A 25,540-nucleotide genomic window follows, 5' to 3' on the forward strand; every position below is an offset into this window, starting at 1 on the left:
TATTGTTACCCATTAAAAAAAACTACATAATATTGTTTTACCTGAATAATAAAGATGTCATCATGGGTATATAGCATTAGTAGGGGCCTTACTTCAATAAAATGCGGTGACCACCCAGGATGGTCTCACAGGGCTATACTTTCGCCCCATGTTGCTGATTGTTAAAGGATGCATTTGAGTGGAGATTGGTGCCTTTTTCTCTCTTGCCAAAATTGCCATAGTTGAAACTCTTCATCTTTTGCAATCTTGCCAAATGATTCGAGAAGAGAGAGGTGGGCCACCTGCTGCTAATGTCTCCAGCTCACTGTGATCTTCAGGGTTTACAGATTAGTTTCAGCAACTATTTATTTTGAGTGATCTCTATTTCCTCCACAAAGCATTCATCAGCTTGCACACAGAAGGTGTTAGTTACAAAAGGGGCATATGTATCGTACTGTAGTTATGTACAGTACTGTGTATTTGTATTTTTGAGGGTTTTATCATCTGAAGTATTTTTTTGCTAATTGTCCATTATGCTCTCCAGAGGTAGGGTCTCTAGGTAGATGAGGGCCCTCTTTTTTGACTTGCCTCTCTTTGACAGACTGAGTAGGCTGATAGACAGACAGTGAGAGGTAAAAGTGGGGGCAGCCGTGGCCTACTGGTTAGCGCTTCGGACTTGTAACCGGAGGGTTGCCGGTTCGAACCCCGACCGGTAGGCCACGGCTGAAGTGCCCTTGAGCAAGGCACCTAACCCCTCACTGCTCCTTGGCCCAGCTGTTGTTGCAGGCAGCTCACTGCGCCGGGATTAGTGTGTGCTTCACCTCACTGTTCACTGTGTGCTGAGTGTGTTTCACTAATTCACGGATTGGGATAAATGCAGAGACCAAATTTCCCTCACGGGATCAAAAGAGTATATATACTTATACTTATACTTATACTACTTATACTTAAAAGTGAGGAGGATTTTTTCTGCCAGGCTGTGAAATAATGTCCATAATTGATATTTTTGGTGCTCTCTATGGCTTCATGCAAAAATAATTTGATGTGCTTCATACATTTATATTATCACTTAATTTTTGTGATGTGTCCAAAGGAGAGTGTACTCAACCTCAGCTTAATTTAGTGGAACAAGAGATAGGGAGAAAGTAATGGCTTCCTACATTTTATTTTCATTTGTCAAGCTAATGGTGAGCCTCTGTTGACCTGTTAGATTTTTAAATGATACATTTTTATTTATTGTTTATACACTGAGGGGTATTGTTGCTTTTTTCAGATGTGGGCCAGGATCTGTTGAGTATGTGTGAAAGAAACGTCACTTTAAACCAACATCTTACTGAAGCCAAAGGTGAGCCAGTACTGGTTGCCATCCTCAACTGTGTGACCTCACGATTTAAAACAGAAGATACCATGTCGTCTCAGTATTCAACAGTGGCATTGTGGGACTAGTAATGTGAAACGGTGTGTGTACCGTTTGTAAGCTACTGGACTGAGAAGCTATTGACATTTCGGTCTTTTCAGAGTTGTCATTCCATTAATTCACCTCTCTCTCTCCCTGCAGTGAGTGAGGTGCGAGTCAGACAGCTCGACTGGACGGGGGATGATTTCTGCACAGGTGTGGCCAACTGTGTGTGTGTGTGTGTGTGTGTGTGTGTGTGTGTGCGTGTGCGTGTGCATGTGTGTGCGTGCGTGTGTTTGCATTTTTGTTTGTTTGTCTGTTTTTTTTGGTGTAAGGGGAGTTGCTGGCTGGAAGGTTGAATAGTGGACATTGCAGGTTATGTGTCTCACTTTTTCATCATTAATGATCTGTATCTGTGTAATTTCTCTCTGTCCATCTATCTGTCTGTCCACTCTATCTGCTCATTTATCTTCATCTATGTCTGTGCTCTATCCTCTAAGCCACTGTTATGCCCACAGATGCTGAGAAACCCTTTTCCTGGACTGAGGAAGAGGTGGCTGAACTACACAACGAGACATCTGTGATAATGGCCGCAGATGGTATGTGTGTAACGACACTATCCCCCTATGTAGGGGGTCAGGAAATAGATTTGTACAGATCCCTGTGATTGAAGTAATTTGTCATTGACTGGAGTTGATAACCCCCATTTCCTGCTCTTCCTTATGTTTTGGTCCACAATTGTCTGTCTCCAGTGTGCTATGATGACGATCTCACCGACGCTTTCTTCAGGACGCTCTACAGGATATCCAGCAATCTCAGAAACCCCAGCACCGTTTATGTATCCATTGAGAAAAGGCAGGATTATTTTCTTTATTTTTAGAACTGTATTATTGCATACCATGCAAATGTGACATTAGCTCTAAACAATTAACAGGTTGTAGGCTATGTCCTTTTTAGAGATATGAAAAAGGTAAAATTCTCATCAATCTAAGGCTAAGCTGTCATTAGTATGGAATAATTGTTATTAATGCCGTTAAGAAATTACTTGGGTTACCTTATTATGACTGCTGCTAGCGCGGAGAGAACTATGGGCCATGGATGTTAATCGCAATAAAATCATTATAGGAGCCACTCCTCAATCTCAGTCAGTTTGTTGTTGGTCATGGTTCTTTTTAGAGCATATTCTGTCTGACTGTAAAACTATTTTGGATCTATTTGGATGTCTGGAGACATGATCATTGGCGTGTTTGCTTGAGAACAAGAGAGTTGAGGTTAACTCTTTGCTAGTTAGTGACAGGGACAGTGGAATTTATTTTTTGCGTAAGGGACAGAAAAGTGGACGTTGGGCAAATACAAGCAATACAAGATGATGGGGCAAAGTATAATTGGAAACTCCTGGAGGATATCTGAAGCTCAAGAGCAAGTTCCACAGTGTATTGTTGTGTGTTTGAGACCAAACATCTGCTACTTTATTGAACTGCTATTCCCTTTGAAGATGCGATAGAGGAGAGAAGGCCTTCAAAAGGATGAAGTTGAAGTATGCAGAACTGATAGCAGAAGCAATGCACTGTATATTGATCAAATTGCATTTTGTTGGCTTTGTACTTGTACTCTGCACAATGACAATAAAGTTGAATCTAATCAAATTATATTGAATTGTACTAAATGGAGCTTTGTGGTCTGTTCCCTGGGCAGGCTCAACTTCACACTGAGGGAAATGGACGTGGCCTGCGAGGCCTACAACCACTTCCGCCACTGCCTGGATGAGCTCTGTGACATGGACGACGGCAAGATGGAGTACCGTGTAGAGCAGGTGCTCAGCCCCATCCCCCAGTTCTTGCAGTACGAGAGGGTGGAGCAGCTGGTGAGTATGTCCTGACCTCCTCAAGGTCACCTCTTGAGTAAGACAAACCTGGCTAAATTAAGTTAGACCTCCTGGTAAGCCAACTCAATGAGGAGCTCTGCGGCTTAGTTTTGCTCTGAGAATGAGGCAGCCACAGGGCTGTTCTTATAGAAGGCATCCCTCTTACCCTGAGGTACCTTGCCCAACCTTGTTAAACCATGATCTTGGAATAGACCCCATGGATGTGTAGGCCTCATAGGCACTTTTAGAGGCAGCTCTCACTGTTATTGTTGACTGTCATAGAACAACATTTAGTTAATTCGGTTTAGCAGATTTTGTTGTCAGATAGTTCAATAATGCAGTTGCAATTGCATTATTCAGCTCCTTGATTTATATTTTTGGTGGTTTGTATTTTTTGTTCAGGCACACAGTAGACAACTGACCTTTAGAAATGCAAAGTATTGTACAGTAGACACAAATCCATTTGTATTCACAACACACTTCACTGAACCTCTACATTTCCATCAATTGTTTTAGCAGATGCTTTTATGCAAAGAGATTCACAAAATTGTATGGTACATTATCATTTATTAATTTAGCTGACGCATTTGTCCAAAAATAGAGAACAGCACAGGTACAGTGCAAATAGGAGACATTAGGAGACATACACTTCAAGGTCAAATAGAAATAGGTTCTTTGGCCTGATGAGACCAAAATTGAGTTTTTTTGGCCATCTGACTAGATTCTATGTTTGGCAGACACCACCGCACCATCCCTAATTTGAAGCATAGTGTTGGCAGCATCATGCTCATGCTCTGCTTCTCAACAGCAGGCCCTGGAAGGCTTGTAAAGGTAAAAGGGTAAAAAAAAGGGTAAAATTAATTCAGCAAAATATATGGAAAATCTGGAAGACAATCTGATTCAGTCTGCAAGAGAACTGTGACTTGGGAGAAAATTTACTTTCCAGCAGTGAAAGGTACACAGAAATTGTTTAAAGACTGTTGTTCTGAATGTTCTTGTGTGCCCTAGACCTCAATCCAATATAGAATTTGTGGCTGGACTTGAAATGATTGTCTACACCCAATCCCTGTCCAAAAGTGCATCTACTAAATGCTGACTTGAACATATGGTGAATATTTATGCAATTGCCTATTTTGAATTATATATTCATTAACATTACTTTGTAGAAATCTCCTTTCATTTTGACATTGAAGAGAGTTTTTTGTAAAAAAAAAAAAAAAAAGACCAAGATTCCATTTATAAAAGCAGTCAAGAGAGTTTTTGAAGACAGACAGGGATGCCTCTGCTCTAGTAGTAACTAGTAGCGCGTTCCACCATCGGGAAACCACGGATGAGCATAGCTTGCTGTGAGTGCGGACATTCGGACAGACGGCATTCATTGGAGAAGCACAGCGGTTGGGTGGTGGCATATGCCTTTAAGAGAGCAGGATGAGGCTTAACATTCAAGCTACATTGCCAAGGAGAGCTTAGGTAACAATAGATACTACTAGGATGTAGGATGGAGAAGGATGTAAAGAAGGGAGGAAAGGAAATTCATGGTAAGTGTATGTTACGTGAGTTGTGTTGTTAGATGTGTTAGAGAGGAGGTACTCTTTTTGGACATTTGGCCCCGCACCCGCCACCCCCACACCACCACCCCCACCACCACCACCATCCGTTACATCGGTTATTCAACATTAGTTTGTCCACACACCATGAGAGGGCAGTGAAGAGACTTCTTCTGCTGTTGTGCAATGCTTCTTTTGTTGTTGTTTCATAAACGTTTTAATGAGGTGCCCTTGCATTTTGTCATTTCATTCATGTGTTTTGTCATGCTTGCAAAAGACGGCCTCAATGCTCTTTGTATTGATATTACCTTCTCTTTGTTTTTTCTGCAGGAGGTTTGGAAAATCACTGCAAACCAAAAAATAACTCACAAGTGTCTCACAGCATCTGTCTCCTGACTCCTTACAGATAATTGGTTTTGTATTGTCAGATTGTATGTAATGTTCTAGCTGTGAAAAGAAAAGGAAACACGTACGTTTTCAGATTTGTTCACCAATGGCAGATGTCATATTCATATATCTGATCTAACCATCCTGACTAAGGTTGTCGAATTCATTTATTTTAATGTGTTTTAGACTTTATCATGATGTCTGAACATTATGATGTTAAGAGAGGGAATGGTCATGCAGGCCACTAATTATGTATTTATTATTCAGCAATGCAGGTTTCTTTCAATTAATGGCACATCTCCACTGCAGAAGTTCATTTGGGTGGGGTTTTCTTCTTGATGTTTGCCAGGTCAGTTTTCTACCTTCAGTGTTATGAAAGGTGTTTTTAAATTCAATGTAATAGGCCTACTGTTATTTTCCTGTAATTGTGTACAATAAAAAACAAAAATGTTTGACATGCTAAATTGGAGTCACCTTTTAAATGAATGATAATCATAAGAAATTATCATATAACATAATTATCATAAGAATGGTATAACCAATTCTCAAGAAGCTCTGGATATCAGGGAAATCAGCCATACAAGAGAAGAAATTAGTCAGCTGTCGACCATTTTTATCGCTCTTCTGATCGAACTGTAGAGGGAGTAAGAACACGACAGATTGGGCTTGTTGCAGATGGTTACAAAATCCGTTCCTGTAATTTACCGCTTGCTGTTTGCTGTCTGACACCGGTCGCGAGTTTTGTTCTTTGCATATCTTCCATGATTGAAAAGATCAGTGATAAGGTAGGCTAATATAAACTTAGATATGCACAGAATGTACTTTTTTTTTACAGTGGTGCGCTGGCGATGTGTTGTTATTGGCTTGATGGATAGAAGCCGTTATCGGTGTGCATATGATTCATTCTGTGATAATGTCGTTAGTCTAGTTCTACGCAGGGCTTATGGGTTCCAAGATAGCCAATACCATACCATACCTCTTTGATTATTTGACATGAACTGTTGACAACTCGATTTACAGATCTTGTAGAGTCAGCCAGTGCACAGTCCTCTGATTGGCTAGTAGCGTGGCCAGTCTATTGAAGGCCCTCCTTCAAGCAAAAGGACCAGATCACAGGCGATGCTGTAAGATCTCACCAGACATACTGTTTACATTCTACTTTCGTTCTCTTATTGCCGCAGTGGCTGTGGTCCTCATAACCCTTGACCGCTTCAGTTTTAAATCGAAAGGTGAGTTATTTCAGTCTGCTAGCTTTTTTTTTTTTTTTTATATCGTAGCAGAGGCATCAGACATGTTTTGAGCTAATAATCTATTGCTTAATTCTTAGAAGCAGCAGCTTAGCAAATGAGTCGATATCTTTTTCTTTTGACGTGTTGCTAGAGACGTAACTTTCGTCTAGACTAGTAGTAGCCTGGCCTACATGAAAGTGCATTATGTTGTCAGCTGAACTACCTCTGCTGTATGTCATAGCTCAACAAACAGTCCACATTTTGTTGAATGCTATCTCAGCACTAGTGATTTTGTGATATTCGTAACAATATTGTCTGCCGAAATGGTGAGCTAGTTAGATCCAGTCGGAACCGGTTGGCGTTTATTGTCTGTGCTCGTTGATAGTGGAATTTATGGTGAATGAACTTGGTCTATCTCGATAAGCGATAAGGCCTGACTAGAAATTATCTGTCAATACCCGCTATTACTGCAAATCTGCAGGATTCCGTTTTCTGCACATGAGATTGCACAGCTTGATAGGAAGCTATCCTACAAACATTATAGTCTAGCCTTTCCCTGTACAATCAAGCTGCACCAATCACGTGAAATATAACAATGTTTTCTTGAAGTTCTTGTAAACGTATCATGTCCCTTACAATGATATTAAAAAAAAAACAAAAAAAAAAACATTTAGAGGCCAGTCTGACCCTGGAAGTTACTGTGGCTAGGTTTTATGCTGTTTAGATTATTAGATTGTTCTGTTAAGGGAACAGAGGTGGTGACCTGAAGTTGGAATGTGCACTCCACCTGTTGTTCAGGTGCAGGGTGCAGTGATATGTATGCAAATGTTGGAGCACTATTTATTTGCTTATGGAGTTAGCTAGTGGTAGGACTATGGCACTAAAACGTTGATGTGATGCAATTCTAGATAACCTAAAATTTGGTTCTGGTATGGTCTATTTGATAAATTTGGGTATTTGGGTAAATATGGGAGTAGATAAGTAGATTCCACACCTGTTCCCCTTGTAGGCCGGCATTCCAAAAACACAGCAATGTCACACATCTCAGAGTCAACTCATGTTACGACATGACCCCAAGTAGTCTCTGAGAGACTCAACCATATCCATCCACCTGTTTTGCAGCTCCTTTCAGTGACCCTCCTTGGAAACTAAAACCCCACAGCAGTGTTGTGACTGTGCTACAAAACCTCTAACACTTATTTCCACTGGACTTGTGTGTGCTTGCCAGCCACTTTCTCTTACTTCTGCCACCAGATCTGCATACTTAAACGTTATCCTTTCAAAGGCTTCCTCCATTGCATCTTCAAAGGGAATGGTTAGCTCAAGAAAGTAGACAGCGCACTCACACTCTGAATATATCACCATGTCTGGTCTCAAAGCAGTCACAGCAACACATTGTAGAACTTGCACTTGCCTTCCGGCATCCACCAGGAGTTTCTAATCCTGTGCTTTGCCCCATCTTCCTGTATTGCATCTTACTGTATTTGCCCAAGACCACCTTTCTGTCCCTATTTCACAAACAAAATTCTACTGTCCCTATCAATCACCAACTCACTGAGTACATACAGAGCTTAATGCTTCTGTCTTCACCAACCCATTGGCTGAGATTCTGTAGAATTGGCAGAACGTCATAAGTGGAAGGCTCCTACCATAAATTTGGTGCGGTTAGCATCCATGGGCCATAGCTCTCTCCAGCAGATCTTCCTCTTCTCAAAATGCCAGTTCATCTATTGTCCTTGTTTCACTTGAGACATGCTGTTGAACAAGCTAGTTACCATCCATCTCTTCTCCTGTGCTGTAGACTTTGCCCATGCTATCCATCTGGAACCAAGACCAATCTTGCACCTGTCCTACAATATTGCTGCAGTGTGCCTTGACCACGCTTAACTGCTTCCTGTGGATTCCACTTCCTCCCTGTTTTCAGTGTTTATTCTTGATGACTGACTATAGAATATCCTATTTCAGCCACACATTTGGTTGTCATAATTCAGACTTGCATATAAATCTGGGATAACTCTGTGGTCATTTAAATGGTTCTCTGGAAAAGCATATGCTGATGGAGTAATTATTTTATTTATTTATTATATCACAGGATGAAATTAGGCTACATTGTTTGCATTTCCAATTGAAAGTGATAGATTTTGGCACTGCTATTGTGACCTAAATGAAATACAGCACAGAAAAGGAAGGAATATTGCTCATGAAAATGATTAATGTTTTCAGAAATACAGCAAATTGTGTTTTTCCATTTCAAATCATGCTTTTATAATTATCTACCCACTGCTGTCACAACTGTGGTCCAAAGCCACGTTGTGTGCTGGGCCTTGTCTCTTGTGATTGCATCTCTGTGTTCACTGACCTTATAGAACTCCAGGAACATCTGCTAACACTGTCACCAGAACATGAGTGAAAATGTCCTCTGCAATGGTGATAAGCTGTAGCTATGCTTGCTAGTTGTTATGCACTGTGGTTGGGAGATCTTGAGAATTCTTATAATCACCTAAGAGGCAGCACCCCTGCTTTTTCTTTCAGTTGGTGTAATGGTACAAGGCCTCAACTGAATTTGTGATTGATTGCTGTATTTTGTGTGGTCGACCATGTCTTTGTCACAGATATAGCATCATCTGGAACATACTATTTGTTTGGAATAAGGATTGTTTTTGAGACGCTCTGCTTTAAAAAAAACAAAAAAATATTATCCCTACACTCTGACGATTGCGGAAGTCCATTCCATGCTGAGACCAAGGATTGGGAGGCTGGAATAGAATTGCTACCCTCCCTCCCTTTGGTTGCCCTGGCAACTGTAGGCCAATATTTATTTGATTCAAGTGGCTCTACCCATCCTCCCCTTGTATTTGTGTGCTGTTGCCACGACTACAGATTAGGGACTCATTTGATAATTTGCCCTCAATGTGTTATATCTGAGGAAAATTGAACCACTGTTAATGATAACATTATTTGAAGTATCCCTTGACATCAAAATTGCATGTAACGTTAGTCTAACCTCTCCTTTTGAACATACAGAATCTTTTGAAATCCTGCAATGTGTCTAATATATCATTGAATTCTCCATAGTATGCTAAGACATGGTAATGGAAATGATCTTCTAAATAAAGGGGTTTGTTTGTGAAGATCAGCGTTAATGATGTTGATAGCCTCTCACTCCCAGTTATGACAATTGTGTGCACTGCAGTGTGCATTGTTACTGTTCAAGGCAAATGCCTTCACTTATCATTAGTGTAACAGGATGTGAGCAGACTTCAGTTCCAGGGAACGGTTGTATTCCCTTGTACAACAACACAGTGCTAATCATTTCTACTCCGTGGATTTAGGTTGTCAGAACCGTCATTGTAAAGGATTATGTAGTAATTTGTTGCCCTTAAGTGAGAATATGCCATGTTATGGAAGGTGTGGTTAGTACAGAACAGTGTAAGCCAAGGTTAAACAGATGAAGTGGAGTTAGGATGTATCGCTGGCATTGTTACAATTTAAACTGCATCTTCATAATCATTGCTTAATCACCCAGTTTCTCATGAATTCTGTTCTATTTTCTAAACAGTGGATTTTGTTGCTTCTTTGAAGTTCTGCTCTTACTTATCCCAGTACCAATGCATGCCAAACATGTTGCGTAATACTGAAGTAATTAGCATTTAAATCACTTTCAAAGTGGCCACACAGCAGGCTGTGTATAGCTATCTGCACTGAACAGAACACAGAGATAGAAGTTTCGGGGGTTTAACTGGAATTATGTTATTTATTCTATTTTATAGTATTAGATCTTTGTGTGAGGAGCGGGAGGCACAAACCTCTGTCTATCTTGAGAGATGTTGATGCTGCTGTAGTGGCATGTCTGTGTTGTGCAACATTGCACAGCGGATCGCTGTTGGCATTGAAGCGATCCCAGGGCCTGGGTAGGGAGGTGCGGACCCCAGATGAATAACGAGTAGCCGCTTCCAAGTTTTGTAACATTAATCGTTGAGCGCTGAGGGAAAACAGTAGACTGCTGTTTCCTTCACTGCTCAGTGGGGCGAGAGGCAGTTTCTGACTGTTTTCTCTCAAACAGTTCAAGTGAGGATCTGTTTAGTGTGAGACTGTGCTGTCGTTTGCAGTGCATGAGTTGTTTTAACAACAGCATCTGCATACTAGAAACTAAAGTGATTTCATTCTCCACAGTTTAAATGTAAAACACAATATAAATTTAGTCATTTGATGTTATTGTTGCAACGGTAGCTACGTACGAAGAGACTTTTAATGCACATGGCATTATTCATAACGGGCTCTGAGTATTTCCCCAGGGAAGCCATCCAGTTTAACCCACTTCTGCAGGTAGCAGCCGCATCAGCAGCATCCTCCCAGGGCATGTTGGATGCAGGCTTGTGTAACGGCTCCTTTTGAGAACCAGTTCCATCCAGTTGAGGTTTTGTTGTCTGGGTGGGGGGTGGGTTTGTGCGACTCGTTCTTTCTGAAAACTCGGATCGTCGTCTGGAATTTTCTTGCTTGGGCTGAACCTACAGTTATGTAACTGAACCCCAATTGGGAGCGGAGAGATAGGGGAGTTAGGGGCTGAGAGAGAGAGAGAGAGAGAGAGAGAGAGAGATTGAATGAGAATGAGAATGATGGAGTCACAAAGAAGAGAATAGTGTGTGTGTGTGTGTGAGAGAGTGAGAGGTTGTGTACTTGTGTAGGTGAGGGGGAGAGTGGGAAAGACGAGACTGTGGTGATTACAAAAGAATGAGAATAGAAGGGGAAGAAATACAGATTAGAAGAAAATCCAAGTGTCCTACTTGCTCTGTGCATTTGTGACTGATGACCAACGTTAACCCTTTATGGTGGTGGAAATTATAATGGTCCTTCAGATATCCCAACCGTAACAAGGTCAGCTGGACAAATGGCACAAACATACACATTTGTGTGTGTGTGTGTGTGTGTGTGTGTGTGTGTGTATGTGTATGTTTGTGTGTGTCTGTGTCTGTGTCTAGTGTGTGTGTGTGTGTGTGTGTGTGTATATGTTTGTGTGTGTCTGTGTGTGTCTGTGTGTGTGCTAATTACCTAAACACCAGTCAGTGGATGCAGGTGACAGAGAGTTTCCCTGTGGGAGAGTTGAGGCAGACCATTTAGCCTAATTATTCCATGCACCAGCTGTGTGTGTGTGTGTGTGTGTGTGTGTGTGTGTGTGTGTGTGTGTTTTTGTGTGTGTGTGTGTGTGTGTGTGTGAACGTGATTGCCTAGATAGATAGATAGATAGATAGATACTTTATTGATCCCCAGGGGAAATTCAAGGTCTCAGCAGCATACAGACAACACAAACACATTCTTTAACAGCAGAAAGAGTAATTAAAGTATATAATATAAAAACACAACTAAGCAATAAGGACAGTAGAAGATAAAGAATATGCTAAATATACTAAAATACAAATTATACTAACTAAACTTAAATACAATATATAAAAATATACTAAAATACAAATTACAAAAACTACAAATTATACTAACTAACACTTAATCTAAATCAATTCTAAAAACAGTATCCACATAGTGGTGATTAATCAATCAGAGGCGCTTGCAATGACTGAGGCAGGGACTGAGCCTGTGATTCTCTGTGCATAGTAAGGTATGGTAAGGTGCTCTGTGTGAATGAGTGTCATGGTGGTAGTGCAATGGTGATAGTGGTCATGGTGATAGTGCAAGTGAGTAAGTCCAACAGTGCAACAATGCAGAAATAAAGTAAAGTCTATATATCTATATATTTAACTATTTAAGAAAATGTATAAGTGTGGCCACAGTTCGGCTGTGGCATGGAGAGGGGGTTATGCATATGTGCTAATGTGCTAATATACAGTAGCAAACAGTGAGGTATAAAGACAGTGGTAAAAGTGGCTAGTGGACAGACAGTACCAAACATGGAGGGGGTGCAGACAGACTATGCAGAGAAGTCTATCTCTCCTCTTCCCTTAAGTGAGGCATTGAACAGTTCAATGGCCCTGGGGACAAATGACTTTCTCAGTCTGTCAGTTGTGCAAGGCAGTGAGCGAAGTCTCCAGCTGATGAGGCTCTTCTGCTTAACAATAGTGCTGTGGAGTGGGTGACACTCATTGTCCAAGATGTTGATCAGTTTGTTCAGGGTCCTTTTGTCAGATAGTGAAGTGATGCACTCCAGTTCAGCTCCCACTACAGAGCCAGCTTTCCTTACCAGCCTGTCAATTCGCCCCGCATCCTTCTTCCTTGTGCTTCCTCCCCAACATACTACTGCATAGAAGAGGACGCTGGCAACAACAGACTGGTAGAACATCCTGAGGAGCTTACTGCACACATTGAAGGACCGCAGCCTCCTCAAGAAGTACAGCCTGCTCTGCCCTTTCTTGTAGAGTGCATCAGTGTTGGCTGACCAGTCCAGTTTATTGTCCAGGTGGAGACCCAGATACTTGTAGGTGCTAACCACCTCCACATTGACCCCATCAATGTGGACTGGTAGCAGAGTGGGCTTAGACCTCATGGAAATCCACCACCATCTCCTTGGTCTTTGAAGTGTTAAATTGAAGATGATTGAGTTTGCACCATTGCACAAAGTCCTCCACCAGGCTCCTGTACTCCTCCTCCTGCCCGTTCCTGATACACCCCACAATTGCCGTATCATCAGAAAACTTCTGCATGTGGCATGACTCGGTGTTGTAGCAGAAGTTAGATGTGTACAGGGTGAACAGGACTGGAGATAGCACAGTTTCCTGTGGCGCTCCGGTGCTGCAGATCACAGTGTCAGAGAGACAGTTCTTCAGTCTGACGAACTGTGGTCGCTCGGTCAGGTAATCTGTAATCCAGGTTACCAGGTGAGCGTCCACACCCATCTGCAAGAGCTTGTCTCCCAATCTGAGGGGCTGGATGGTGTTAAAAGCACTTGAGAAATCAAAGAACATGATTCTCACAGCACTTTTCCCCTTGTCTAGGTGGGAATGTGTCCTGTGTAGAAGATAAGTGATGGCATCGTCCACTCCCACTTTCTCCTGGTATGCAAACTGTAACGGGTATAGTGCATGGCGTACCTGGGGTCTGAGCATGCCTAAGACCAATCGCTCCATTGTCTTCATCACATGTGATGTAAGAGCGACAGGTCTGTAGTCATTAAGCTCACTAGGGTGTGACTTCTTAGGGACAGGGGTAAGACATGATGTCTTCCACAGTGTTGGAACTTGTCCAAGGCGTAGGCTCAAATTGAAGATGTGCTTCAGTGGCTCCCCCAGTTCAGCAGCACAGGCCTTGAGTAGCCTTGGACACAGTCTGTCAGGCCCCGCTGCTTTATTGCTGCGCAATTTCTTAAGTTGGACTGTCACTTGATCTGTTGTAATGGTGAGGGGTGTAAGGGGAGGGGTGCATCTGGGATCTGTGTGTCTGATGGCTGTTGACTGAGGTCGTTGTCATCTCATTGTTCGTGATCGCCATGTGGGGGAGGGGTGCAAAATCCAGTGATGGTGGGTGTACGACAGCCTGTGATGATGGAGGTGAGTGTTGCGCTGGTATTGAGGGGGTGTGGGGGTGGGGGCTGGGGGATGGTGGACAGACCACTGCCATTGGAGCTGGAGCATTGCAGTCAAACCTGTTGTAGAAGTAGTTCAACTGGTTCGCCCTGTCCAGGTCCCCCTCCACAGAGCTGCTGTTCTTCTTCAGGCCAGTGATAACCTTCATGCAGTCCCATGTCTCCTTCAAGTTGTTTTCCTGCAGTTTCTGTTCCACCTTCTTTCTGTAATCCTCCTTAGCTTCCTTAAGCTTGAATTTGAGTTCCCCTTGCACGCGCCTCAGCTCTGCCATGTCCCCCTCTCTGAACGCCATCTTTTTCCTGTTAAGCAGGGTCTTGACATTGCTGGTTATCCAAGGCTTGTTGTTGGGAAAGCAGCGTACAGTTCTACAGCCTTAGCAAGTGTGAAGGACTAAGCAATGCCCAGGGGCTGCATTAGTCAGTCAGTAGCTGTCGTTGACTGCCCCCCACCCAGAAAACTCCCAGCGGTATCCTCGCATGGCTCAGCCCAGGCAGACGGAGTCCCTATCCCACAATCCTGTGTGGTGGACGTCTGGTCTGATTTATTGCCTAGCCCGAGAGGATAGGGGAAACCAGGTCATTCATAGAGGGGGACGGAGCACCCAAGAGCAACATGCTGTAATTATGATCAGTGCAGGTGGCAGATTGGCCTCTCCGGGACACCCTACACAGGGAAGGAGGAACCCAGGAAATGACTGCAGAATGCCAGTGTAGTTGGTGACCTGTTGTTGGTAGTTTTCATAGTAGAAATACAAACATGGGCAAATGTTAAGGGGATAATGTTGCACACGGAATGCGTTGTGCTCGCTGATAGGTTGCTCACAGTGCGCCGCGGTCAAAGTTCAACATGATTGAGACTTGAAGGTTAGGCAAAACAAGTGGTGTTCCCCTTCCTCTGTGTGGTTGATGGAGGATTGCGAAATCCAACCTGTTTTCCCTCAGATATCTCTGCTGCTGAGAGCCAAATTCGATTTACCTTCACACCCAAACTCGGCCACAGTTTGCCTTTAAGTCCTAATCTCTGCTGCATGTGAAAGACTGATTGAGAGGAATAGGCTCTGCTTACCACAGAGGGTAACCCATTCATGCCGAGCAAAACGGACTCACCTCCTGAAATGCTATTACACGGCTACCAGATGAGTTGGCAGATAGTGCCAGTCCCATGCGTTCATCCCAGTGCAGTCCTGATACCAGTCCTGATGCCTGCCCTATCTGAACTATAGCCCAGCATTTTTATTTAGGCTCTGCCCCCTCACCTTTGCCCATCATCTGCAACAGCATTTGGGATTGGCCATTTGTCTGCCCCTAAAGCCAATGGATACTGTAGCCAGCTTAAATAATCATGCAGAAAAGCAAAACTTGGACCACTACCTAATTTGTGGTTGACTGCTGTAGCAAAGTACCCAAAGCAAAGACAATCCATTAATGACTTATATTATGAGAGACTATACCAAAATAATATTTGTAATGCATTACACACATCAAGGGCAATCATTTTATTGATTTTATTGACCCTTACATACAGATGGCATGTAGCTGAGTTAACTTGCTGAGTCATGTGTTGCTAACAGGTACAGCTAGACGATGCAAAGGGCAGGCCTTTGAAAAGACTGGACGACCTCGAGAGCATAAACGCGCCAGTCAAACCTATCTCTGTCTCAGCGTGCCGCAACAGAGCAGAACATAACCCAAACTTGCTGTCTGTGTATTGCTCCCCCTCAGGTGAAGTGAAGGCAGCTGCTGCGATTAAGAACCATCCTCCCTGCGTCTGGTGCGGTTCAGTACGGTTCTCTGTTCCGGTTCCTTTGCCCAGACACTCTCCCACATGGCTTCGTCGCTGCTGAGCCGTCAACTGGCCTTGTCCCTGCAACAAAATCTGCGCCTCAGTGCACCAGGTGAGTCAGCTGCAGCCCAGGACAGAGTATCAAGCGGTCTGTAAGATCAAGGTCTAGACTTGAATTTCCCCTTAGGGATCAATAAAGTATCTATCTATCTATCTATCTATCTACGTCAGTGTAGGTTGTTCATATATCCGTATTTTTTTATACAGTCAGTTTAACATTACTTTTTAGCGTTTTGTTGGTGTGTAGATTTTGAATTGTGTCACTTGTTGGTCAAATCAAATGCAATGAAATTGGTCCTCTTCAGCAGAGTTTTTTTTTTAATTATTATTATTTGTTTTATTTATTTTCACATTTTTTTTATTCCTATGAGTATTGCTATGACTGGCCCGTGAAGAAATTCATTCAGAATATGGGCACAAAATACCAGTCTTTACCTTTGTACAGTCCAAATACCTTTGTTTATGATTGTTATAATTGAGTTTAATAGAATACCTTAGTTCATCCTTATTTGTAGGCTAATTATATTTAAAATCTGTGTAATGGCATACTTAAATTGTTAAAGTTCAGACTTTTGGCGTTGTCTTGTGCATAGCAGCAGTTGTATAAGGGCAGCATTTGCTCCTCTGTGCTTACACAGAAGTGAGTTCAGCGCCAAGTTCATGGCATATTAATCATCAACAGTTGTCCGGTTCCATCCAGTTATGTGCTCTTCTGCGTCCCAAGTTAGAGCAAAGTGTTACTCAGAGTCGTGCTAGTGTCTGGCTTAATGGCACCCTGGTCAATGCCTGCACATAACCTTTCATAAACATACTTCTAATATACGGCTAATCTCCTAGATCCTTCATTGCCTTTTGTGTATCAGAATGCTATCACACAGCATTACAAGTAAAATGGTCCGGTCTAAAAATTATTCACTAAAATTTGTAGTGTACAATTGTGTACATCATGCCATTGATATTATCGGCTATTGGCTGAAACCTATTGAATGCAATGTACAAATACATGTAAAAATATTACATAGTTAACATTATGTATATTGTGCTTACATTCCTGCTTCTCGTGTGGTTTTAAATAGTGGCATTGTGAGCATCAGTAATCAGAATTGTGTTTTGCATGAGCAACCCATATAAAAGCTCAGTGTAAACATTCAAGAATGCATCTTGCCCTATACTCATGGCTATCACTGAATTTCCCCTCTCCCCTCCTAGGCTGCAGATATGTCAGCAAAACAGCCGCAAAGTCAGTGGTGGACTTTGAGTACGATGCTCCCTCAATGAAGACTGAAGTCCCAGGGCCAAGGTCCAAGGTTTGCAACTCTGCCTTAGTTCTCTAGCGTAATGGGATGCCGACGTAACGTCTGTTTGCCTCACCTCTGCTGTCAGCTCCTCAGCCTATGAATGAAACATCGGCTTGGTGAATGCTCTATTTATGCACTGTTTATCCGTTTGATGTGGTTTGTGTAGGCGGAACGGAGTTTTGGCCTGATGCCGCTGTTTATGCTTGAAGAAATGCTGCGATCATGTTTTGATCAGCTGCTGATCGAGTACCCCAGGCGTTTCACTAAATTAGTACTTTGCTATATTTGGTACACCAATGCAGAGTTCTCTGTACAATAGATTTGCTAATGTGTGTTCTTCCTTATGGATAGGACATTAACCAACCTACACAATAGATGCCAAGTATCTGTGCATAAGCCCTTAAGTAGTCTGAGTAACTCATTTGTTTGTTTACTAATGAGTGACATGCTATTCTTCTTCCTTTCACAGGAACTGCTGAAACAGCTGGGAGAGATTCAGGTAAAAACCGTGATTGTTTTGCTATGATGTAATACTAATGCCACTCTTATATTCAATGACTATGCTCTTTAAACAATTCTCCTTCCAAATTGTCATCTTGTATATCTTTCTCGATGCTCTCATGGCAGTATTACGTAACAAAGCCAATTCCATATTCAACCTCCCAATTAAAGGCCACTATGGGCTTTGACAGAGAATGATTCTCCCGATGTCCTCCCATGTCATGTGATCGCTGTGTCTATTGTATAATGCAGCATGCCTTGTGTGGGTGGGTAGCTGGATGACTGGCTGGCAAAGCGAGCGAGCGAGAGTTCGCTGAAGATGCATGCTTCTAGGGGTCTAGGGGTCCCTGTGTGTAGACAAGCTCTCCTCTGATGCACATAGACATAACCCCCCCCCAACAGGACTGAGCATCTTGCATACAAGCCTGCAAGAACATATACAGGGCTTCATGTACAGCCATACACTGCAATGGTAATAGTTAGGTCTTTTTAAAATCTGAATGTGTAGAACCGTTTTTCATATTAAATATTTAGTCTGTAAGGAACCTTTTGAAGATGTACTAGAAGAGGTTCTAAATGCATAGTCACAGATAGCTGCCAAAAAAGCTGACAGAATGAGAATCATCAGATTAGAACCGAAGGGGCGTAATAAATCTTTAAAGAGCTTCCTTAGAGACTAACCGAAAACCCCCGAAAGGGTTCTAGATTGCAGCCTTTTCTAAGAGCTTGCGTATCTGACAAGGGTAGATAATAGACTTCCTTCTCTCGTTACATCGCTGAAGCGGCCAGGGACACATCCTCTGTCCTGACCACAAGCCTCAATGTGGCAGACCAGTGTGGCAACTCTCATCAAGTCACACTCCTATGACCTAGTGAACTCAACCGTTTAAAACTCGGAATGCCACCTGCATGCAGATGGTGCTGAATATCTTTTGCAGTGTGAAATTCACACGACCAAGACATTTGAGTGGAGTATGGAATGACTTGTGATGTTTATCATAAGGCATTTTTTGCTATGGAACCGTCTGATGCCGCATCCACTGATAGGGAGATGTCTGAATGTTATCCATAAAAAGCTTCATACCATTGATAGTTCTACCATCAAGCCCTTTAGGCTGACCTTGGTTCATAGCACCTGATTTTGATGCCTCTTCACAGCATCCTCTTTCATGTGAGGTAGACGAGAATGCTTTCAGTCAGTCAGCCAGTCAATGCATCTTGCTCCTGAAAGATGAGATGCCCGGGGTGCTCCACACTGAAGTCCGACCTCAGTCAGCCGACCGACCGCCCGGCCACGTTGACCCGAGAGCCTGATGGCTTGTGACAGGCGGGCGGGCTCTCCTCCCGCCGATCGCTTCTTTGTGCTCCCCCTGCCCCTCCTGCCCCACGTTACATAAGCACCTCTCCTCTCCTCCTCTCTTTTCCTCTCCTCTCCTCTCTTTTCCTCTCCTCTCCTCTCTTTTCCTTTCCTCTTCTCTCCTCTGCTCTCCTCTCCTCTCCTCTCTCATCGCCTCCCTTCCAGTTATAATACGGGGAGTAGAAATACATAATGCACAAACCTGCTCATTAGGAGAGCCAGAGCTAAAAAAGGAACATTATTCCGTGGGCACGGCAGAAAGATGAAGATGTTTTGTGTGTTCTATCTCTCTCTCTCTCTCTCTCTCTCTCTCTCTCTCTCTTCTCTCTGTATGTTTGTGTGTGTGGATGTGGGGGGGAGCTCTGGTCAGTAGGCAAACCTTAACGTAGCGATTTGCCATGCTACACATGATCCATTAATATCTGGACACGGCTAGTGATTGTGTTATTTGGTGCCTGGTGAGCAGGCTGAATAGCAGGAAGGCTTTCATTTATGTCCCTGAGTTCGACTGTTGCATTGTGCTTGTGGGGGGTGGGGGGTGGAGAGCCTTGAGACGTCATTGCAGAATGGTTGCAGAGTGTTGCAGTAAAGACTCGTGCCCTCAGGAAACAGGATTGTTGTCCTTATTCCTTCTCTCTCTGCTAATTGAATTTGATGAGAGTTGGCTCAGCATGCTACAGTATGCTAGCATGTAAGTCTAATGTTCTGGGTGGCTGTTTATGTTGCACTCTTGGGTCTTCTGGGTGCTCCTTAAAAACAGCATTGCCCTGACTTGGTCTTTGAAGGACAGATATAGGGGTTGTCTATTTACTTTATACAAATAAGTAGCTTTGAGTTGTGTTTTCTCCAGCTTCCTTAGTGGAATAAATGCAGGCAAATGTTTTAATGTCATATGAACCTGGTATCTAGTAAGCCCCTAGTGAGCGGGCTCTCTGGCGGGATTAACATGCAGTTTCATTTCCATAACATGATTTGACTTAAGCCATTGAATTATAAAAAAAAAACTATTTATTATTCATTGGCAAGGTTGGCATTTAGCATAATCAGAATCATTTATTTGTCATTGTAAAACATTGTCACAACAAAATTTAAAGTGCTACTTCTGGTGCATAGAAGAATACATTCATACACTCGCTCACATCATACTCTCACAAAGAACCATACCGACACATACAGCAACATTTCCTGCCTTGTAAAATGTACTGCTAAGACCTGAGTAGGGCAGCGCAGAGACTAGAGAGGAAACGACTCTGTAGCGGATCTTACCCGTAACATGGCCAGAGTTGGCTGGCACATGGGATTTCTGCCTGCACTGTGAAACACCAGCAGTGATTTATTATGCAGGTCACACGCTAATCATAATTCCAGTCATGAAGGAGGAGAGAGTGACAGAGATTGACTGGCTTACATGGGGACAAGTTGTATGTTCAGCTTCTGAATTACTGAGATTCTGTTTGCTTCTGTGTGCTTCTGCAGAATGTTGGGGCGGTCCACTTTTTCTGCAACTATGATGAGAGCCGCGGGAACTACCTGGTGGACGTGGACGGGAACCGCATGCTGGACGTCTACACCCAGATCTCCTCCATCCCCATTGGTGCGTCGACGCACAGAATATGACACACAGACGCACATTAGATTATTGTAAGTCGCTTTGGACAAAGGCGTCTGCTAAATACAATAATCATAACCATAATGTACAAACACATACACACACACACCAACCCATTCTCAGACAAACAAACACACATTCACAGTCTTACACACACACACACACACACACACACACACACACACCAACTCATTCCCTGCCAAGTAAACACTTTGTGTGCACACACCCCATTACTTCTGAATGGTCTATAAATGCGAGTGTTGAAGTCCACGTGCAGGTGAGGTGCCAACAGCACATAAATTGACTCTCCTTGGCAGAGATCAAAGTGAAGGGCAGTACGGCAGACTCACACATCATTAAATCTCTCTCAGGAGACCAATGCCTCTGCCACCAGTGCCCCCATGGAAAAACAACCCTGGCCTGTGGTCTAGCACGGCTAATCATTCTGATTGTCTGGGCCAGCCCGTTCCTGACTGCACTGCCTCTAGTAGGCCTATTGGTGAGCTGTTCAATGTCAAATTGTTGGGAAGCTACTAGATCATCTCACGCAAATAAACAGCTTTGGTCAATGTAAGTGATTTTAGAGCTATTTATCGAGTGAGGAGGTTTGGGTCAGTGTTTTGTTTTTGTTTTTTCAGCCTGGCAGACACAATGACTGTGTGAGAAAGAACCCAAAAAGGCAGCTGGTTTGCATGCCCACACACTACTGCTAAAAGGCTGTGCGTGCGTGCGTGCGTGCATGTAGGGGCATGCGAGTCCTGTTGACTAAATTCAAGTGAGAGCTTCGGGGAAGGCAGCCTGTGTTTAGTCATTCCGTTTCAAGGCTGTCTATGCCTCAAAAACATTCACACGCAGACACACACACACACACACACACACACACACACACACACACACCACAGGACAAGTCAGTCAAGGTCTCTGACACAGACTGACACAGGGGACCTGAGGTGACAGAGGAGAGCTTAAATGACCAATCTCCCCGGCCAGACTGTCTCTGCCTGTCTGCATGGTCTCGCTCGGCATGGCGCACCAAAGGCCCCCTCCGGCGCTGACGAGTCAGCCGCAGAGCCGCAGTGGCCAGCTAATGAACTTTTATTCAATCATGTCTCATATTCACACCACACTTCTATTTAATGCAGTCCATCCTGCCACAGTGCATGATGTGTGTGTGTGTGGGGGGCTGTGTGTGAGATCTTCACAAAAATTCTCCAAAATCTGATGCTATTCAATTCACTTTTGGTTACTATGGTGCCATTGCATAAGAGTATACTCTATCTGAAGGCCACAGATGTTCTTATAGGGAAAGATAGAAACTTAGGGAACGTTTGGTATTTATGGAATGGACCACCGGAGGAAAATAGGGGAGGGTCATGTCTTTTTATTCTTTGTTGAGGGGAGGGTCACCCAACTTTTTTTAGTCTAGGAGGGGGGTCACCCAACTTTTGTAATCATGAAAACAGCAACATCTCAATGTGAACTGTTTGGTGCATATTTTTCCATGTAGCTCTCAGTCTCAGTCTTCACACTTCGGGCATCCCTCTCTGCACACCACGTTTACCCCTCATTTCCTTCTTTCTTGCAGAGTAGCAAGATAAAGGCCTCACGCTGCGGCGTTCGTAGAGACTCAATGGAGACTGAGGGACATCTAGGCACTAGGAAAAGTTCTAGAGGGAATGTGATTTCTGGCGACATATTACGTTCTCTTTTGTTCCATAGCTGTCAACATTGAACATTGAAAATAAGGGAGATGCCCCGGGTTTCTCACCCAAAATACGGGAAAATGTCAACATTCGTCCCCATTAACGTCGGAAGGGTTGCAGTTGTAGCAACAAAGCAGCCTACTTTATTCACGCCTATATTACAGTAATTTGGTCAACTTTACACAGCCCTAAAAAGGCTGCATTTACCTTTGGCTTACTTTTGGTATACCGTGTAACGTTAAACAGTGTGCATGCTTAACATTAGTAAAGCATACTTGTGCTTCATTCATCCACATCCAGCTCCTAACGTTTTGACAAGCATATCTACCAATTGACCTTGTTCCTGCCCAATCTCTAGCTTTGCTGTCTCCATTCTTTCTGTTTTTGTTGTTTGCAAAAACATATAGTATTTATTGGTAAACAGCAACAAGTGCAATTTGTTAATCGCTGTCATTCTCTCTCCAGCGCAAACAAAAATGTGTTACATTCCAAGTAGCCTATAGTGCGTAATTCTGCTTCATAAAGTTGAACAAAAACATTTGGTTATTTCACAGAAAAATATAAACAGCCAGTTTATGGTCTACAGTGCAGAGTTGGTAAGTTATGGTAGGCCAACTTGGAGTGAACATACAAACAGAGGAAATTCTTTCTCTAGTAGCTGAGTAGCTGATGGTAGGCAGGTGCGCACGTAGACGGCGAACACTATGCAATACGCCTGTTTGAGTCGTGATTCACTCGGATCTTTCACCCGTATCTTTAAATTAACCCATGAGTCGCGAGTCTCTAGTATCATTAACTCGGATCAGTTGAGTCCTACTACAATTCAATCTAAAACGATAAACAGCGCCACACACAAGCCTCTTGCAATTAGCTAGCCTACTAGCCATCATAGCTGCCAAAAATGTAACAATTTCGTAAGTAGGATAACCACAACTCCACAAATCAACTCAAGCGACTGAGTGAGCAGGCAGTCTGAGATAACTGGTTAACTTCCCGCAGAGCCGAGTTAGTCGGATCAGCCGGCCGGTTGGTCTACATTGAGTACGAGTCGGCTACGGCTACGTTGTCATGAGTGGCTGTAGACGAGCGAGTAGCTCCTCCTCAAAGTGAAAAGCAATTCCACAACAAAAGCCATTCTTTACCTCTTAAATAACATTCAATGTTCTGCATGTAGCCTAGGCATACTTTAGATTTGGTGTATAGATGTAGCATATTAAAATGCAATTAGGTCGCGCAGACAGTCCAAACCTTGCACGCTCTTAATGGAGCTGCTTTGTATACCCGGGTTAGTCGGATCGCTGGACCGGGCGGTTACGTTATGAGTGCGAGTCAGCCGAATCAGCCGGCTACGTTGTCATGAGTGGATCAGTAGACGAGCGAGTAACTCCTCGTCAAGGTGAAAAGCAAATCCACAACAAAAGCCATTATTTCACTTCTGAAATAGCATACAATGTTCTACACGTAGGCATAGCCTACTTTAAAATGCAATTAGGTCGCGAAGACAGTCCGAAACATTGCAAGCTCTGTATGGAGCTGCTCAGGCTAGCCGGGTCAGTTGGATCAGCAGGGCGGGCGGTTACGTTGTTATGAGTCTTGAAGTCAGCCGAATCAGCCGGGCCACGTTGTCATGAGTGGATCTGTAGACGAGCGAGTAACTCCTCGTCAAGGTTAAAAGAAAATCCACAACAAAAGCCATGCTTTCACTTCTGAAATAACATATATTCTGCACGCATAGCCTACTTTAAAATGCAATTAGGTCGCGAAGACAGCAATGTCCGAAACATTGCAAGCTCTGTATGGAGTTGCTTGAGTAGGCTAGCCTACCTGGGTCATTTGGATCAGTTACATTATGTTGTTATGAGTGCGAGTCAGTCGAATCAGCCGGCTACATTGTCATGAGTGGATCTGTAGACGAGCAAGTAGCCTAGTTTCTACTCGTGTCAAGGGGATAATAATAATAGGCCTAATGAGAGTAGTAGTAGTAGTAGTAATAATAATAATAATAATAATAACAACAATAATAATAATTTAGTCACTGCAGGGCATTTCTACGTTCCTGTTTCTATGTCTACATTGAAAGTCAATTGCTTAGGCTAGGTTAAGACAATAAATAAACAGTCTGGCTCAAACTGCTTTCTTTCCGTGGAGTGGGTGGAGATTTTGATGCTATTATATTAGGCTATTTTATATTATATTATATTATATTATATTATATATGATATTATATTAGGCTACCTAACATGATATATATATATATATATATATATATATATATATATATATATATATATATATATATATATATATATATATACATACATACATACATACATATATATATATATATGTATATGTATGTATAGCTATGATTAATAGGCTAATATAATATTAGTTGCCTAGTAGGCCTATTAGCTGCCTATAATACCTATTAGAATAGATTCCTAGTAGCCTACTATTAGTATATAGTACTGGTAATAAACATTGTAGCAGAGTAGCATTAGACCTAGGCAAATTTTCTATTGTTAACAAAACAACAACAAATAATTAATTATTATAATTTATACCCTCCCTGTCAATAAGATCAAAGTTTCTGAACATGAGCACCAAAAAGATGAACAATGTGTGGATGCACTTTGACCAGGAGACCAAAACTCTTAGGCTAAATGCAAGTACTGCAGAAACCTGGTTTCAAATCATGGAGGATCCACATCCAACATGAGAAGGCACTTAACGAAATGAAGCACCCCACTGCACTACTTGAACGTAGGACTGAATTTCTTTGCGATTTAGCAATACTGACTCAAGTGACTCAAGTGACTCGTTCAACCCGGATCAGTTTAGTGAGTGACTCAGAATAACCCGGATCCTTAAAAGGAATCGAGTTTGACAGGCCTACTATGCAAGCGCCAATGAATCGTGCTCTCACGACAATCACTGTGTTAAACTTAAATAGGTTAACATCACTCTAAGTTCACCTTCAAGCAAGGAAAACGATGAATTGAAGACATCTGTTTCGTTGGAAGGGCGAGGGGGTAGCAACAGGGCAACACAGAGACAGGACTGATGGCAGGGATAATGTTATGAGAGTATTAAAATATGTGATATTCTACGGGAAAATATTAAAACAGCAAGACAGCGGGAGAAAAGTTAAAATACGTGATAAACACAGACAAAGTTGGCATGCTTTGTTTCGGTCCCTTTGCACAGGGATTATTTGTCACATTATTAATCACATATGTTTATTTGTGAAATTGTGCAAAAAGGTGCAACACATTTGAAAAGGAAGGACTGGTAGACCC

The 25,540-nt window shown here is 42.7% G+C and overlaps 1 protein-coding gene across 4 annotated transcripts in view; it reads left to right on the forward strand.

Annotated features, from left to right (window-relative positions):
* Window positions 1-4,538: 4,538 nt before the first annotated feature.
* Window positions 4,539-25,540, forward strand: part of abat (4-aminobutyrate aminotransferase) — a 33,824-nt gene continuing 12,822 nt past the window's right edge. The window contains exons 1-6 of one of the 4 annotated variants that reach the window (XM_048245107.1): window positions 4,539-4,777; window positions 5,117-5,522; window positions 15,653-15,825; window positions 16,983-17,080; window positions 17,541-17,570; window positions 20,406-20,523. In XM_048245107.1, coding sequence (XP_048101064.1) covers window positions 15,756-15,825; window positions 16,983-17,080; window positions 17,541-17,570; window positions 20,406-20,523 — 316 coding nt within the window. In that variant the 5' untranslated portion in view covers window positions 4,539-4,777; window positions 5,117-5,522; window positions 15,653-15,755. Of the gene's footprint in view, window positions 4,778-5,116; window positions 5,523-5,805; window positions 5,959-6,250; window positions 6,403-15,652; window positions 15,826-16,982; window positions 17,081-17,540; window positions 17,571-20,405; window positions 20,571-25,540 lie in introns of those variants that run through there. The other 3 variants (XM_048245106.1, XM_048245105.1, XM_048245108.1) reach the window with 3 other exon arrangements.

The sequence above is a fragment of the Alosa alosa genome, chromosome 6 (genome assembly GCF_017589495.1).
Source record: "Alosa alosa isolate M-15738 ecotype Scorff River chromosome 6, AALO_Geno_1.1, whole genome shotgun sequence".
In the NCBI taxonomy this organism is placed as follows: domain Eukaryota; kingdom Metazoa; phylum Chordata; class Actinopteri; order Clupeiformes; family Clupeidae; genus Alosa; species Alosa alosa.